Source organism: Neomonachus schauinslandi, chromosome 5, assembly GCF_002201575.2.
Source record: "Neomonachus schauinslandi chromosome 5, ASM220157v2, whole genome shotgun sequence".
Taxonomy (NCBI): Eukaryota; Metazoa; Chordata; class Mammalia; order Carnivora; family Phocidae; genus Neomonachus; species Neomonachus schauinslandi.
Window position 1 is genome coordinate 93,758,270 of NC_058407.1, and position 18,762 is coordinate 93,777,031.

Here is an 18,762-nt window from a genome sequence, read left to right on the forward strand (position 1 = left end):
ATATAGGTCATTTGATGCAAATTATTTTATTTGAATTTCTGCAAAGAAAATTTATAAGAATATATGCATAAAATATATTAAATTTAATATTGAACATATGCATTAAATCACAACTGTCCTGAAATTTTTTACCTTGATGCGTTGTTATTACAGATATAGGTGCACAAATTTCACCAATTTTAAAACATTATTTCAAATATATGAAAATTGTATCACAAGACTTGATTTGAAACATTTTACAGATCCCAGAAGTAGATAATTAGCAATAATATAAGAGGTAAAGTCATGTCCTTATACTACTGAATCTTCACCACCCACCCCTTCCACTCCAAGAAACACTAAATAACTTTTTGTTTACATATAAAACGATATTTATCGTCACAGGATTCATCCAAAACACTTTGTCTCGCGTTATACATTACGCATTTCTCCGGACTTAATTTTTGAACTAATGGCAATCTGTAATGAAAAATAAAATGTTAACATATGAGAAAAGGAAACGAGAATATCTAGGGATTGTGTTTTTTTATTAAATGATAGAATTTTTTAAAGCACTTGAGTGAGATATTAATATATTGAGTCAATTGATTTTTATTCAAGAGCCATGTTTTCACAATTTCAGAGCACAGTATTACAAAAACTCAGCTATTGCCCCAATAATCAACAGCATTAAGGCCAAGGATTTTGTGTTTTTGCTGTTGTTATTAATGGTTTTGATATATGGTATACCTCTATTTTGTTTAAAAATGTACTGGATAATCTATCCTGGGAAAACAAATCCAAGCATAAGATTCGTCATTGTCTGATGCTGCACGTCCAATGTTTATGAATGAAAATGAGAACTAAAGATTACAAATATACAGAAAATAACCTCAGAATATTTGAAACATGGGAGTATACTGAAAAATAACAGGCTCAAGAAGAGTAAAAAAAATAATAACTATGTTATTTTCCCTGGAGAGCTTCTGTGAAGGTAAGCATCTGTATATGCACATACTCATCCAAGTGCTTATACAAAGCAAAAAAAAAAAAAAATCAAAAGCTGTTTAATGGTCACAAGTACACTAACTTCATGTCAGTTGAGCATAAATTTGGATGATCTAGATGGAGCTAAAATTGTTAGATCTCCTTTCTTTTCTGTATTTTCATGCCTTAGACAGGTTATCCTAGCTACAGTGCTCCCAAATGTTACAGTCTCTGGTGAGATCTATAAACTCATAAAAGAGTAAAAAGAGGGGCACCTGGGTGGCTCAGTCGTTAAGCGTCTGCCCTCGGCTCAGGTCATGATCCCAGGGGCCTGGGACTGAGCCCCGCATCAGGCTCCCTGCTCCACGGGAAGCCTGCTTCTCCCTCTCCCTCTGCTGCTCCCCCTGCTTGTGCTCTCCCTCTCTCTCTCTCTCTCTGTCAAATAAATAAAATCTTTAAAAAAAAAAAACTCAACTAAAAAGACCTTAAAAAAAAAAAAAGAAAGAAAGAACTAAAAGGAAACTTGGCTGCCAGAAACTTACAGATCTTGGGAGACACTGGAGCCATCTTCCCACAACCAGGCATCACATTTTTTATGGTAAGAGAGTCCAATCCAGTAAAAATATTTACTGGAGCTCATAAAATGCTGATTGGAAACAAAGACAAACACATTAATCAAACTTGAATCTATTCTGGGAATAATGTACTTTGAAGAAAGTGTCAGCATCAGATTTAGCTTTTTAATCATACAAACTGAAATAATTTTTAATGTCCAGTTTAGAAAGTATAGTCACATGCCTCATATTTCTTCCTTTTCTTCCTTATGTTATTTATTCCCTAATTTCCACAAATATTCATTTAAGATATAGAAATAAATGCCACAAAATATCACTTCTTAAAGGAATAAGACATTAGAGGGAAGTAAGAGTTTTCATGGAACACCTCCTTCAAAGAAGATTAAATCAAATTTGATCCCACATCAACAGTATCTTGAGGATATATTTCATAGATATAGTCTACTTAACTTATACTCAGGACAGGTTCTTCATGCAGCTATAGAAATTTTTCACTTTTTCTTAAATTGGGTAATTTTTTGATCATACTCTCCGTACTTATCACACATTAGATCCCAGAGTGATGACAAAAGATATAATTACAAAAGAAATTATAAATTTAATTAATGAACTAAAAATTATGAAGTTATTTTATTAGTCTTTGAATAAAAATAATGGCCTATTATTCGTTCTTTGAATTATCTCTAAAATGTTCCTTGTGCTTTATCTGGAATGTAACTTGATTTTTATTCCTATAATATAAATCTTTGAGAAATTTTATGTAGGTTTTATAATGATTGTTTCAAGATATAGCAAATTAGTAAGTCATTAGTTCAAATAATAACAATCCACTTACTATAATTAAAGACAAACAAAAGTATTCAGCTTACTTAGGTAACATATGTTCCTAGGTCAAAGAAAAGGTAGGAAACCAGAATTAAATACATGCCAATTTATCTCCGTTTTCAATCTGAACTAGACTGGAATTCTGAGAACCACAGAAATCACGACTCTCTTTCCAGGTTTTTAATTCACCAGAAAAGAAGTAGCAGTTGCAGTGGTACGCAATCCACCCTTTTGGGCAAGAACAACAGTTAGAGCCTAAGAGGAAAAAAAAAAAAAAACACATGACTTATGACATTCGATTTTTTCAATGCTATTTACTCATTCAAAAATCATTTGTTATTTCTTCACTATTTTCCACAAATATTCTTTGAGAATCTACTACGCATACTATAGTTCAGGGGCTATTAATGTGAACAAGTCAGACATAACCCTTTTTCCTAATAGAGATTATATTCGAGATATAGAGTCAGAACTATATAATTTCCAATCATTTATCTATTATATTTAATGATAATTTTGGTAAGTATACACAAGAATAAGTCAGTATGTTAAAACATTGGGTAGCGGAGTATAAATTGCAGGGTGGCTAAAGAACCTTTTTGAGGAAGTGACCCCAAATTGAGCTCTGTTGTGTAAATAGGAATAAACTAGATTAAAGAGATATTTAAAGGGAAATATTTTAGCATATTTCCCGAGTCAGAAAAGAATATAGCACAAATTGGAGAATTCTGATGTTTGGATATTTTATTTTCAAAATAGAGATAAATAAAACAATTAGCTTGAAGTCTAATACTACAGTTTACCAGTGATGGGTCTTGAACATTTACTATCCTCAGTGATAAAAGTCAAGACACATGGTAGGCACTCAAATCTTTGTCAAGTGAATGGTTCTGAAGTGTAGGGTGGAATGGTGGTTACTAGGAGCTGGACAGTGGGGTAAATGAAGAGATGTTGGTCAAAGGGGACAAACTTCCAGTTAGAAGGTGAATAAGTTCTGGGGATCTAATGCACACAGTTATGATTATAGTTAGCAATACTGTATTATACACTGCAAGTTGCTAAAAAAGTAGATCTTGAATGCTCTCACCATAAAAAAAGAAATGGTAATCATGTGACATGATAGAGGTATTAGTAAATGTTATGGTAGTAATCATATTGCAACATATAAGTGTATCAAATCAACCTGTTGATTACTTTAAACTTACACAGCATTATATGTCAATAATATCTCAATACGGATGGAAAAAATGCAAAGGGGAAAAAGATAAATAAATATGATCACAGAAGATGGCGAGACAATTTGGAGACCATTTGCAAAAAATACCTTAAAAATTGGACTTTGAGCTGGCTTTCACTGGATAAGTAGGGTGTAAAATAACAGAAATCTGTGCACTATATTCTGAGACATGCAAGAAGCAGAAGCAAAGGTAAAGAGATACAAAAGTATGAGCTATGAGCAAACCAGCAGGTAATTAGGATTAACCATAGTATTTACTGTAACTTATATTTGTTATTTAAACATGAGCACTCATATAGGAAAAAAATGTCATTTCAGGCTAATATTTTCCTTATGACTTAAATATGTAAATGATCCATGTTCAATGTAATTTAATGCTTTTACATTAGAGAATAATGAAATGCTACTATCCTACAATTAGTAGGTAAACTTGCATTACTAAGTGTACTATTCCATTATGCTCTGTGTGAGAAAAACAAGAAACTGTCTATTTCATCCTCTACCAACACTAAGGTTTTCCAAAGTATGGAACCTACCTTTCTGGAGTTCTGTGATTGCATCTGGAGACAATGTTGGCTGAATACTGTGTTTAGGATATACTGTAAGAAATGATTAAAAATTTACTTCATTAGATACAAGCTTATGAAATAATAAAATACTACACATTAATAAAATGAAACCTTTGCATTAAATGGTTTCACCACAGTTATGGTCTTTATACAAACTTGCCTAGAAAAACTTACAATCTTTCAACAAAATTCCCATAGTAGCCATCAAAAAAAGGCAGATTACTCCTAAGATCCCAGAAATCAAATTCCATGGAGTGGTCTGAGAAGCTGTAGTGAAAGAGAGATACAGTGGTTATTTAAAGAACAAAGGCAGGAGCTGAAGATCTTAAAAGCAACATGGTGAGAGAGAATCTAAAACATTCTTTGATTTGATAACCCAATCATCTTGCCAATGAAATACTGGAAAACGAAAATATTCCCATCAGAACTCGCCCCAATACCCAAATTTTTATGTGGTGTAATTTATTCATTACTGAGATTATCTATAACTTTTCTCCTTTACCAGTCCTGTCCCCATAAAGTGGACTTACCATTTATTTCTTAATTACACAAAGAAGCTTAGGGATCTGGAGTAAGAAGACATCAGCAGGCATCAGGTTGTGTTTTATGGGCTTACGTAACAGGTATTTATTTTCTCAACAAGAATCACAAGATAATATGATTCCCATTAAGTAGATAAGAAAACTTAAGGTCACTACATCAAAAACTAATGATGGGGGCGCCTGGGTGGCTCAGTTGGTTAAGCGACTGCCTTCGGCTCAGGACATGATCCTGGAGTCCCGGGATCGAGTCCCGCATCGGGCTCCCTGCTCGGCAGGGAGTCTGCTTCTCCCTCTGACCCTCCTCCCTCTCATGCTCTCTGTCTCTCATTCTCTCTGTCTCAAATAAATAAATAAAATCTTGAAAAAAAAAAACTAATGATGTATGGTGACTAACATAACAAAATAAAATAAAATTTAAAAAAAAGAAAACTTAAGGTCCATTAATAATGTTATTTTTAATACCAGATACCAAAGCTAGTAAGTATCCAAGTCAGAAATCAAATGAAAGTTTGTCTACCCAGAGTCTTTTACTTAGCAAATTCTGCCATTGCCACAATAGTATACTTGGAAATGTGCCCTTCTATTCATCTTAGTGCATTCTCTACCTAAGAAATATCTGGCTGCTTATAGCTTTGTAGAGGTTTTTTTTATAGGGAAGATAAGACATAGGAGCACTCCGGACCTGGTGTGATGTATGGGTAATACCTTGGGGACCTGAATTCATTTCACAGTACATTAAATTATGATATATAAGCAACCATTTTTTACAAGAACATTATGCATTTTCATACCAAAAATTACTGCTTATTGGCATTTACCCTAAAATAATTTAATGTTAGGAGATTTGGCATTAACATTAGCATACTCCCAAAGAGTCACTAACAGACAGTCCAATGTGTCAAACTATTAATCTAGGTGATTTGGGGTGTTACAGCACAAATGGTAAATTTTTAAAAAACACTTATAAGCATTGTCACTAATACTTGGCATTCTCTATTTACTTTGGTGCTAGCATTATGTTGTTCATAATTTAACCTGGTAAATTCAGTTTACATTCAGAGTTTAGAGCTATCCCCGTCAGAAGCCACTCTTTAAACCTGCTGGAAAATCTTCACAAAATCTTTTCTAAGTTACAGATAAAGAATCAGAAGTGGAAAGCGCTGATACATAGAAAGCCTAAAAATGTCTACTTTTTCCTATAAAACACTGCCCTGAAATTAGCCATATCCCTGAGATGCCTTTTCTGTTTCATTTCATTTTTTTAAATTTTATGACTCGGGCCTCACATACCTGCCATGAGAAATGATCCAGTATCGATGCCGACAAGGCACAATGTGTGCTTAATCAAGAAGGATGGTGTTGTGTTGGTTCACAGAGCTGAGCCGGAAACTAAACAATCCAGAAGTCACGCATGAAGAAATTTAAAAGAAAAAAAGAGAAAAATTATTTATTTGAACAATGTTCTTGAATCTTCTATTGGTGAATGTATCATATGAACAAGAAGCAGTAAAGTCTCTAGCTTCTAAAATGTTCCAGGAACCACAACACAGGAAATTACCACAGTACATGTGTAATGCAAACCCTCTGACTATCATAAAAGAAAATGAGTGGGATTTTTTTTTTAATATGTGAATATTAAAGTCATCTTAAAACATCATTTGGAAAACAGGACATGTATGGTTTTCATCCTTTGAGTTTACTGGGAATCTAGGTAGATTTTTTTTATCCTGTTAAATTGTTATCCTGGGGGCACCTGGGTGGCTCAGTCGTTAAGCGTCTGCCTTCGGCTCAGGTCATGATTTCAGGGTCCTGGGATCGAGCCCCGCATCGGGCTCCCTGCTCCGCGGGAAGCCTCCTTCTCCCTCTCCCACTCCCCCTGCTTGTGTTCCCTCTCTCACTGTGTGTCTCTCTGTCAAATAAATAAAATCTTAAAAAAAAAATTGTTATCCTGCTTCCTTTGTTTTCTTGTCTCAAATTTCACACCCTGAGGCTCTACCTTGAGGGCAATTTTACAAAACTGCCTTGGTGTTACCTGAGGTTAAACTCAAAAAAAGACTTCAGAAGAGCACCAGAACTACCTGACACTTAACAAATTATGGGAGAAAGTGGAGCCATTCTCCCAAAACCAAGTACTAAGTGAATGTCTGACCTAAGATGGTAGGGAGTTCATAAAGCCCTGGTTAGAAACACAGTGGAACATATAAAATAAATCCCAGTCCCTGCAGGCCCAATTACACAAAGAGTCACAGATTTATTTTTGCCTATGCAAATCTGGGCACATTGCATTTTGAGTAAAGTAAATGAATGCCATCAGACTCCGCTATTTAACCTCATGCTCCAACATGATTTTCTCTTATAATAAGCAAGTAATCACATGACTCATTTCTCTCCCTCTTCCTCTCCCTCTCTTTCTGCCCATTCACTTATGGTTTATAAATCACCACCAAACTGTACTCATCTTAGGAGACATCAGAACATAAATGTCTTAAGCAACACTTTCTTCCTAAGTAATTAGATGTCCCCTCTTGGGACATTTGAATTTAATGAAACTTTGTGAATAAAGCATGTGCGTATGTCTATAGTTTATTTTTTAAATTTTATTATGTTATGTTCATCACCATACATTACACCATTAGTTTTTTTTTTACCACAATTTTTTTTATTATGGTATGTTAATCACCATAAATTACATCATTAGTTTTTGATGTAGTGTTCCATGATTCATTGTGTGCGTATAACACCCAGTGCTCCATTCAGTACGTGTCCTCTTTAATACCCATCACCAGGTTAGCCCATCCCCCCACACCCTTCCCCTCTAGAACCCTCAGTTTGTTTCTCAGAGTCCATAGTCTCTCATGGTTTGTCTCCACCTCCGATTCCCCCCCTTCATTTTTCCCTTCCTGCTATCTTCTTTTTTTTTTATAGTTTCTAAAGTCAGCAAAAGTTTTAAATGCAGCCATAGCAAGAACTTTTTTTTCTTAAAAGGATGGACTAGTTTTTATATTCATACCTCTAATATGGCTCCACATCTTATTTCAGAGATGCAAAAAAGCCCCATTATTTTAAAACAAATGGTATAAATGAGTTAAAATTGTTATGATTCAAAACAAGTTTAATTGGTTGTTGAATAAAACAATGGATAAAATGAAATTCTACTCTATTTTAAAGCCACATGTTAGAATTATGATTACCTATTTTATCTCCAATCACCTAAAGTATGAAACATGAACCTAATCACTTTATTTAAATGAAACATCACCTGGTAAGAATATGTATTTTTATTCATAATTAAAACAATTTATTTTCATAGGAACACAGGTGTCTGTATTTTAATATTTCATAATGGTCTATTTTTATTCATTGTAAATTTTCATAAGAGTTTCTTAACCTTTTCCCAGAAACCTGAATTTTATGCTATTCACGTAATTTGGTAAGGCACCTTATGTCAGTTTTATAATAACTATTTTAAGGTACAAGGAACAACCAGATAATTTGTTCAAATGTTCATTCAATAACCTAACAATCAAATCAAAAACATTCAGCTCAATCTTGAAGTGTTTTTCAATGTCACCCAAAGGAAAATGTGTGACACTCAGTTTGAGAAAATATTGATTCATCTCTACTCTCTAACTGAAATACCCTAAAACTCTAAAATATAACAATACACCAATTCAATCAATCCTCAAGCACAGGAGACCCCAGCTCTCTCTCATTTGTGCTTCATTACAAAGGAGGTAGCCCTTGAATCTATTCCCAATCCACTCTGGAACAGAACAGAGAAACAGAGGAGGGAGAGATGACTTCAGAAAGAAAAAGGACTCATATTAAAATTGAAATTTGAGCATGAGCTTGTAGGATAAATTGGACTTGGAAATACAGAACTGTGGTTATAGTGAGAGTAGATAACAGACATGCCTCAAACCAATACCTAAATAAGATGGAAAAAATTCAACACACATATTTTCTTCCCATCTTTTTAAATAAAATATACATTTTGAAAAGTTATAAAAGCAAAAATTCTAATGAATTATCAAAGGCAAGACCTGCAACTACCACCCCCATCAAGAAATAGAACATTTCCAGCACCCCCAAGATCTTTCCTCACTTAAACTAGTACTACTACTCTCTTTCTCCTTCTGGATATCACCACCATCTTGACTCCAAAACTATCTTAACCTCAAATGAAAACCATAGTTTAGTTTTGCCCATTTCTTAAATTTATATAACTAGAACAACATAAAATAAACTCTTCTGTTTCTAGCTTATTTTCCTCACATTCTTGAGAGAGTCATCCAAGAATCCCTCTCCATCTTGTTGACACTGACTAGGCCATATGCAAATTACTGTGGCTAGTGGATAAGACACATTGATTGGTTTGAATCAGTTGGGGTCTAATTTGGACACTAGAGTGGGGTCAACTTTACTCAAAACAAAATGAATAGTAATGATCATCTAAAGGAAATCTAAAGCACTAAATTTCTAGAAAGATGAACTTTGGGAAATTGTTGACCCCTTTCAATAATTTTTAGTTTTTGTTTGTTTGTTTGTTTTATTTCCTTTATTTTTTTCTTAAAATAGATCTTTATGAATGAGTCTACCACTGATCAACATGTAAAACTTTATTCTGAAGCACAGAAAAAGAGTGAACTTCTTATTGTGTACCAATTATAATCAATTCAAGTCCAGATTCATCAAGAAACAGTGTTATAAAGATGAGCAATGACTTCCATGAGCTTTGATTTGAAAACATTTAGCACATCCACCATCTCTGAATTTACTATTTTTTTTAAGTAGGCTCTACACCCAGTGTGGGGCTCGAACTCATGACCCTGAGATCAAGACCTGGGCTGAGATCAAGAGTCAGATGCTTAACCTACTGAGCCACCCAGGTGCCATGAATTTACTATTTCTGAGGTGGAATGAATATTTTATTAAAGAATATAACAGAATTTGACTTTAGAGGGAGGATAGTGTAGTTGAGACATAAGAAAGTGAAAAGAAGATAGCTAGTGCTAATACCAAGAGAATACACTATCTTCTGTTAACCTCTTTTTTTTTCACTTTTTATGTTGCAATGCTTATAGATTGACATAAAAGTGCAAAGTTAATAAGTACAGGTAGTTCCCTGGTACCCTTCATTCAGTTTTCCCCATGGTAATGTCTTATACAATTAGAGTATAATATCAAATCCATGACATTGACATTCATACAATCCATAAACTATTCAGATTTCACCAGTTTTGTATGCACTTATTTGCTTGAGTGTGTGTGTATGTGTATAGTTTTATGCAATTTTGTCTTGTGTATAAATTTGTATAACCACTATCATATAATCTCTGTTTTTATATTTTAGAAAGTAATTACCACCATTTATTTTGTTACTCTGAAGTTTGGTTGTTAAAGAAAAGACAAAGTAAATGACTGGAACTTTTCCTTTGTTTACCAATTTTCATTTAATAAGTTGATTTAGTGGGGGAAAAATTTAACATTTATTGAGCAAATATCACATGTCTATTCTACTGTTTAATTGAATGTCTCATTAAGTGTATGAGTACACATTTACCAGTATCAGTACATTTAATTCTAGTAAAATATTTGAGCACTCTACTGTTTCATTGATGTAGAAATTTGTTAATACATCAGAAATTCTGTTTTATCCAATACTTTCTTTAATGTAAAGATTATACAAGTAAACATAGCAATAGGAAATCATTTAAATTTTTCCCACCTTTGAATATTCTTGTCCTAGAGTTAAAGATCCTGACATCACTTTAAATTGAGTAACCAGATTCTTATTTGTCATTCAGTTCCACCAATAGAGCTTTCCTAAGAGTTGACCAGAATTGTTTCTTACAGGATCTTGCTCTGGCCTTCTCTAAGGAGTTGAGATGATCATTTTGTAGCTCCATCAAGTGAGGAAATATTTGCCATTAGTAGAAATGCTGATTTTTCAGTTCTTATTCAATACCTTGTTTTAATTTGATCTCAGGTTTTTTACCAATATCTGCGCAATTATATTATGGGTTTTAGATACTGCATTGTTGTTTTGACAAGTAGGGTATCATTTTACAGTTGTGATTTAAATGACCATTTAAATTCAATCATGGATATTAACCAAAGTTGTTATACAAGAATGTTTCCCTTTTTTCCCATGAAATTAAAAGTACCAGGAAACTCCTACCCATCAAAAGAAGTAGAAAAACAAGCAACAAAACCAAAGAAACAATCAACTCTGCATCTGGTTCAGGAAGAGCTTATTCAGATTCAGATGAAAGAAAAAATAATAATGTGAAGGTTTTGGGTATATTTAGATTTTTCTCAGCACTTGAGCCTCCCTAATAGCTGTTTTATAAAGTAAGATGTCTACACGGGAAAAGAAGCATTCAAAATAATGTCTTAATCGGTAACATTGATTTTGGATAAAACATTGACAATCTCTGATTATTAAGGGCAGAGAGGGGTTTATAAAACCAGAATGGGGGAAAAAAAACCATACAATTTGTTTCAAAATTTCTTTCTTTTTTCTTTTTTCTTTTTTTTATTCTTATGTTAATCCCCATACATTACATCATTAGTTTTAGATGAAGTGTTCCATGATTCATTGTTTGTGTGTTTCAAAGTTTCTTAATCGCAGCCTTTAAAGCATATGTCTTCTAATTACTAAGTCCCATCGCAGGAGACTTCGGTAGAGTGTAAGACCTCATGTAAGAGTCGCAAAGACCTTGTTGGCTGCAGCTGTGGCTTGTCGGTCCCCATGTAGATGGAAACAGTTTGTCTGCGGTGAGCTGTTGGTGGGTCTTTAGGTTCTCACTCTGAAATAACACCCCAAAGTGACACATTGTTTACTTCCTAAAGTCTAAAACTGAAGTATTTTTACTAAATATCTATGGAACGGCACAGAGCCTCTTTCTTGACTTTAGGCAAAAATACATGCATGATAAAACTCTATGATCAGTATCTCTTGATGAAACTTGAGCATAAAGAAAAAATAGGGGAAGTAAAAGAATTCCCTAAGAATAATAAGACACATAAGTACCAAACAGGAGGTTACTCAGATCAGTAAAAACCTATCAGTCTGGAAAACTCACCTTTCAGTTTTCATACTGATCTCTTGTCCAGTGAAGATCAATTAACCTATACATTTCCAAAATCCAGTAGCGTGAACTAAATCTGAAGGAAAAGAGGCATATAAAGGATTATTCTTTTTTTTTTAAAGATTTTATTTATTCATTTGAGACACAGATACAGAGAGAGAGAGAGAGAGAGCATGAGCAGGGAGAGAGGCAGAGGGAGAGGGAGAAGCAGGCTCCCTGCTGAGCCAGGAGCCCGATGTGGGGCTCGATCCCAGGACCCTGGGATCATGACCTGAGCCAAAGGCAGACGCTTAACCATCTGAGCCACCCAGGTGCCCCATAAAGGATTATTCTTAAAAATGTTATAATGTGTCTCTAATTCTTTAGTAGAGAAGTAGTCTTTTATTTATTTATTTGTGATTTTATCAAGTTATACAAAAACAAATATATCATTTAGGTGGTACATAGATTTGGCAAGAAAAGGAGAGAAAGAAGGAAAGGAGAGAAGAAAGAAAAAAGAAAGAAGAAAGAAAGAAAAAGAAAGAAAGAAAGAAAGAAGAAAGAAAGAAAGCAAGAAAGAAAGAAAAGAAAGAAGAAAGAAAGAAAGAAAGAAAGAAAAAGAAAGAAAAAAAGAAAGAAAAAGAAAAAAAAGAAGAAAGAAAGAAAAGGAAAGAGGGAAGGAAAGAAAAAAGTTACGAGGGTGGCACAGAAACTATTAACAGAAGCTATTAGACTCAGTTTCCAACATTTCTAACATTCTAGTTTTTCCATTTGTATCATTTTTCTCATTCTGTAATAACGCCAATGACAATGATACCTTACACTTTATTTTCCTTTAAATTCACACAATTTTCATAATATATTATAATTTTCATATCTAATAATTATTTTAAAGCAGTTAAATATTTTTCAGTTTACTATATGCCAGGCTTTGTGGTAGATCTTTTGCATAATTTATTTAGCATTATTTCTTAAGTTATATAGTTGAAAACACAGAGGATTATCAAGGGAAGTATGCTTTAAGTCAACTAGGTAGCAACAGCTGAGCCGAGACTCACTAAGCTTTTTCTACCTCTAATAGATCAAAATATAGAGAGTCACTTTTCATAACTGTAAGATGATGTATATTATTTGTCCTTCATTGTCCTAGTAATTTTGAATCTTCAATTTTTAGATACATAAATAACCTTAGATGTATTGGATGCATATTTTCTATATAATAATAACATATATTTGTATATATCTATAAATATATAAATATTTAATGTTTAAGGGCACCTGGGTGGTTTGGTCGGTTAAATGTCTGCCTTCAGCTCAAGTCATGATCCCAAGGTCCTGGGATTTAGCCCCGCATTTGACTCCCTGCTCAGTGGGGAGTCAGCTTCTCCCTCTCCCTCTGTCCCTTCCCCCACCCCTGTCTGTGCTCTCTTTCTCTCAAATAAATAAATTAAATGTTTTAAAAATATATATTTAGTGTTTAATAATACACATAATATTTAATAAATTATAAATATGTAAATATATGCATGCACACATACTAGACTATGTACCATTTATTTTTAGGAAGATAAAACCTAGATTTCAACAGATCATTAAACTAGATTGTCACCAAAATTTTGTATAACCTCTAATAGCTTTCAGTTATATGCTTTGCTTCCTGGTTTGCCTGTTTTCATTCTTTCTGTCTTCTAAAAAATATAACTTATTTTTTTAATCTGTCTATATACACTAATATCTATTTGTGAATTTAATGATACTTTCAGATATAAAATAATTCACTTTAAGAGGATATTGGTACCAAAGTGGATGCTTCTTTTTAAAATTTTTTAGGTTTGTTTGCAGTTAGACTTCATAGGAAAAAAAAAAGATTTTACCCTGCTCCCTCTTTCTATTCTGTTTGTGTGTGTGTGTGTGTGTGTGTGTGTGTGTGTGTGTGTGTGTGTGGTGGGAGAGGTGATAAATCTTTAACCAGAAAGATATAAGTGCAAAGTAAACATTATAACTTGTCAGTAGCAATTAAAGATATTTAATATTCACTGTATGTGAATATCATGTTTACAATGTTCCAGGCAGACACTAACAGGTAGAATGATGAGAATAAATGTTATCTCTAATTTTAAGATCTCTGCCTAACGAAAAGTTTAGAAAATTGTAACTCAATTTTTTAGTAACATAAGAAGGGTGCATCCAACATGCTATGAGATAATAGGGTTAGGTCTGGTAAGTCAGCTTCATGACACGAAGTAGAAAATATAAATTGTCTCAGTTGAGATAAACCTTCTTTGTCAGTGATAAAGACTTTGTTTTTATTTTCCTGTAACCTTAAGATAATCAAAAATTTTTATATTACATATACTACATTTTACAATTTACTTGTTTAACATGAATTTTTCCCGGTTATAGTCACCTTCAGACTGCTGGAAATTAAAAAAAAGGAACAGAAATAGCCTGTATCCTGATTACTTTCTCCCAAGTCATTTAAATGCAGTTGATGCTTTTAGTCTTTGCAGTGACTGGCATGAGAAGAAAGTGAGTGTTGAGTGTTGTTGTTCCACTATGAACACTGTAAGAATGTTGATCAATAGGCTGAGGTATCCCAGAAGAGTATCATATCTTGGCTATTTGCCTTGTTGTATCATTAAAGTGAAATACTAAGTGTTTTGAAATTGCCATTAGTTAAATCTGAATGAGTTTCATTCTTCCTCTTCAACAGTAAATAGAGAACAGAATCACATTTTCTATTATATGAGAATTATAAATTTTTATGGCTAGAGTAGGAAGAACTTTGATGGAAAAGTAAATTGATACCTGAATATGTTAAAGCCAATATTTAAAAAAAATACTATTTTAAAGATAGTTCATATTGAAATTATTAAGATTTTCCCCAACTCTTACGTTAACAAGCATCAATACTTCCTTTGAAGATATTTCAAGCTAAACTCAATGTCTTTACTTAAGGAATATTCCTGGGTAGCTGCTAAGTGCCAGACACTCTTTTGGATGCTTTGTATACAATAACCCACAAAAGAAAAAACAATCTGTGTTTTGTGGTATTTTAACTCTATTACAGGAATCTAGCAATAAGACCACACATACGTAAAAAGAGTTTATCAGATGGAGAAATATAAAACAAAGAAGGAGGACTTGAAAAGCTGGGACAGGTGTGAAGTGTGATGATAAAATTTTAAAGCAGATGATGAAGGAAAGCCTCACTGTGAAAAAGATAACTGAGCAGACAGGAAACAGGTGAGTGAGTGAAGGGACACCTGGGTGGTTCAGTTGGTTAGGCAGCCAACTTTTGATCTCAGCTCAGGTCTTGATCTCAGGGTTGCAAGCTCAAACCCCCATTGGGCTCCACACCTGAGTGTGAGCCTACTTGAAAAAAAAAAAAAGAAAAATGTAAAAGAAAAGAGGTGAATGAGCAAACCATGCAGCAGGGGAAGGAGCACTGAATGCTTGTGGCCTCCACAGTTGCAGTGTAAGTACTCATTTGGCTCTTTTATTGACATGAGCCTGCAGCTGTTACTAGGAAATGTACAGTCTAAGCCCAGAAGTGCTTCTCACTTAACCGAGTGAGCCACCCAGGTGCCCCGTTGATTCTTCCAACTGTTTCAATAGCTGAGATTTCAAGCAAATTTGTTATCTTGGATCTCTACTTTTTTTCAGTAGATCCCCTGCTTCATGATTTGTAGCCCCAAGTTATATTCCTAGAATCATCCTATCATTGACCATCCCATTCCACTGAATGCTCACCACTTTTCCCCCCAAAAGGAGATGACTCCCACTTCCGAAGTGGATGCAAAACACTTGTTCCACTTCCAAAAGACCATATATCAGAAAAGAGTAGTTTCTGTCCCATGTTGGGCACTAACAGTAATGAAACAGGACAAACACCACAAAGACACAAGATACAACTCAAGGAAACTCAGGGATAGTAGGATGTACATGGTGCAGAAGACTCTGCTCATACTATAGAGAGGCATGCTTGCCTGGGTACAATCAAAGCCACTGTAGATAGGGCTATGAGAAAGCAATCTTGATTTCATTCAGATTCATATGTTTATAAAGAGGTTGAAGATGTCAGGAAGAATTTTACCTAAGCTAGATTCACAACATCCTACGGTAGGCTAACACTCAGAAAAATACTTAATGCCAAGGGAATAAAAGTCAACAGTGAACAACATCTTTCACCACAGATACAAAAGATATGCATTTAAAAATTAGGGAAACACAACAAAAGGTTACAATAAAATGTTTGGGGTAACAAATTAGGATTTATTATAGATTTCTTATCAGAGATCAATTTAAGTCATTTTGAATATTTTTCAGCTCCAAATTTAACCTTTGATATATAAAAACACTGATTTGGTCCTTGAAAATTCCTGAAGGACTAAAGCAATAACTAGTTAATGAATTATTTATATGTTAAAATGTTAATTCTTAGGAGAAAAAGGAAATAATTAGAATTTTCCATGTTCAGGATCAAAATAAATTAATTAAACATATCTATATTCAGGAAGAAACAGTGAGGAAAATGCTAACGGGGGACTTAGAAGACAGAACTTCACGGTTGCACAACCAACCAGGACGTGATTCAGAACAAGCCACCTCTCTAGGTATCAACTGCAGCACTGCTAGAGTGCTTAGATCTAAATCAGTGATTTTCATACTTTTATCTTTTAGAGCAGAACTTTTATATAAATAAAATTTTAAGTTGAGATATAAACCAATAAAATACACAAAACCCAGAAGTATTATTACGGAAGCCAGGGCTACCCTCCCATTTAACTCTCCCCACACTTGCCTTGGAGGATCTAAGGTTGCTACTTTTAAAACTTATAAGCAACTTATTTAGATGATCAACATCCATTCTAACATTCAAAATCTATGATTTTTTATTGAAGTATAGTTAATGTACAATATTATATTAGTTTCAGGTGTACAATATAGTGATTCAACAATTCTATGCATTACTTAGTGCTCTTCATGGTAAGTGTACTCTTAATCCCCATCACCTATTTCACCCATCCCCCCCACCCATCTCCCCACTGGCAACCACCAGTTCTCTATATTTAAGAATCTGTTCTTTTTGTTGTCTCTTTTTTTTTCCTGTTTGTTCTTTTTCTTTGTTTCTTAAATTCTACATGAGTGAAATTATATATATATTTGTTTTAATACTCACAATTTAGTAGATCTGCTTGAACTATATTCCTATTTCTAGATTTTGCTTGATTTTTTTTTTCTGAACCAGACCAATTCAGTGAAAATAAGTCCTTTTTGATTGAATTAAATTCTATAAAGAATCTGAACCCATAACATTGTAAACATCAGGCTTGGACTGTTTTACTATCTTTGCATATCTGGCTCTTAATATCAGTGGGCCACAGCAGACGTTCATGGTTAGTTTTCACATGTATTGACTCAAAACTAAATTAATAATTGATTAATATGTGTAGCAGATTGTTATAATGTGACCCCCAAATACTATCTTCTTGTATTCATGCCCTTGTGCCCTTCCCTTCCATTTTAAACCTGAACTGACCTCGTTACTTGCCTTGACCAATAGAATGTGGTGGACATGATGTTTCTTTCTCAAGTTCTCTAACCAAGCTTTTAAGAGGCCCTGAATCTTTTTCTCTCTTGTGAAGAACTAAGTTACCAAGCAGTCTGGGTTATCATGCTGGCAAGGCCACATGGTGAGATGGGTCACAGAAGATGAATAGCCATGAAGGGAAAGAAGTCTTTGACAATAAAGACCAAGGAGAGACAGGCCTCAGCCTTGCAGCCATCTTAGCTGAAGGGCAAGACAGAATTAATGGAATCATGGAGGCTTCCGTCCCAATAGCAGCTCCATGAATGAAGCCGGCCAACATTATATGGAACAGAAAGAAGAACTATCCCATCTGGGCGCTTCTCAGCCAACCCACAGAAACATGAGAAACAAAATATTTGTTGCTCTAAGCCATTAAACTTTGGTGTGGTTTGACACACAGCAATAGATAACCAAAACAGTATGAGATACACAAGTAGTTTCAAAGGCTCTCTCAAAGAAAAAAGAACTTACCCATTTGAAATCTTTACATTGTCTTGTTCCACTATTTTCTCTAAGAGTTGTATGTCCTTTCATTCCTTCACATACATCATTTTTACATATGTTATCTAAAGCATTTCAAAGAAATCTATCACATCTTATCTAGTCAGGACACTTCAGTTTCATTTCAATTTTATTTTATTTTTTATTTTTTTTTAAAGATTTTTATTTATTTATTTGAGACAGAGAGAATGAGAGAGACAGAGAGCACATGAGAGGGGGGAGGGTCAGAGGGAGAAGCAGGCTCCCTGCCGAGCAGGGAGCCCGATGCGGGACTCGATCCCGGGACTCCAGGATCATGACCTGAGCCGAAGGCAGTCGCTTAACCAACTGAGCCACCCAGGCGCCCCTCATTTCAATTTTAATTAAAATTTTAATTTTAGTACATTCTTAGTTTCAGTCACATCACACATATAAAATATATTCAAAAAGTAACATTATTTGTACATTAAACCTAATAAAATGTTTAATTTAAAACAAGGATTATGGAGCAGTCACTATTTGGAATCAGTAACAGATCTGATTCATTAATCACAGATTTTCTTTAACTTACCTTCATATCTAAAGTGTCTTGTTGATTGTTAATCTCTATCTCCTCTGGTCCTGTCTTTAGCATTTTCCTTGTGCTGTATGATATTTCATCTTAATATGATCACTATTACATACCTATTTTCTTCTTTTCATTTACAATTTTATTTCATTCTATTTCCCTTTATTTTTTTACAAATATAAATAATAAACTTCAAAATATAATTGAGGCATGCCTGGGAGGCTCAATCGGTTTGAATGACTGACTCTTGATTTTGGCTCAGGTCATGATCTCAGGGTCCTGGGATGGAGCCCCAAGTCAGGCTCCACACTTAGCAGGGAGTCTGCATGAGGAT

The 18,762-nt window shown here is 34.1% G+C and overlaps 1 protein-coding gene across 1 annotated transcript; it reads right to left on the bottom strand.

Annotated features, from left to right (window-relative positions):
• Positions 1–338: 338 nt before the first annotated feature.
• Positions 339–18,494, bottom strand: KLRD1 (killer cell lectin like receptor D1). The gene is made up of 7 exons (XM_021690442.1): positions 18,432–18,494; positions 11,376–11,526; positions 4,347–4,439; positions 4,140–4,202; positions 2,470–2,621; positions 1,509–1,612; positions 339–459 (listed from the first exon to the last, which is right to left on the bottom strand). The coding sequence occupies exons 1-7, from the start codon at positions 18,492–18,494 to the stop codon at positions 339–341; spliced, it is 747 nt and encodes a 248-aa protein (XP_021546117.1).
• Between the last annotated feature and the right edge of the window lie 268 nt (positions 18,495–18,762).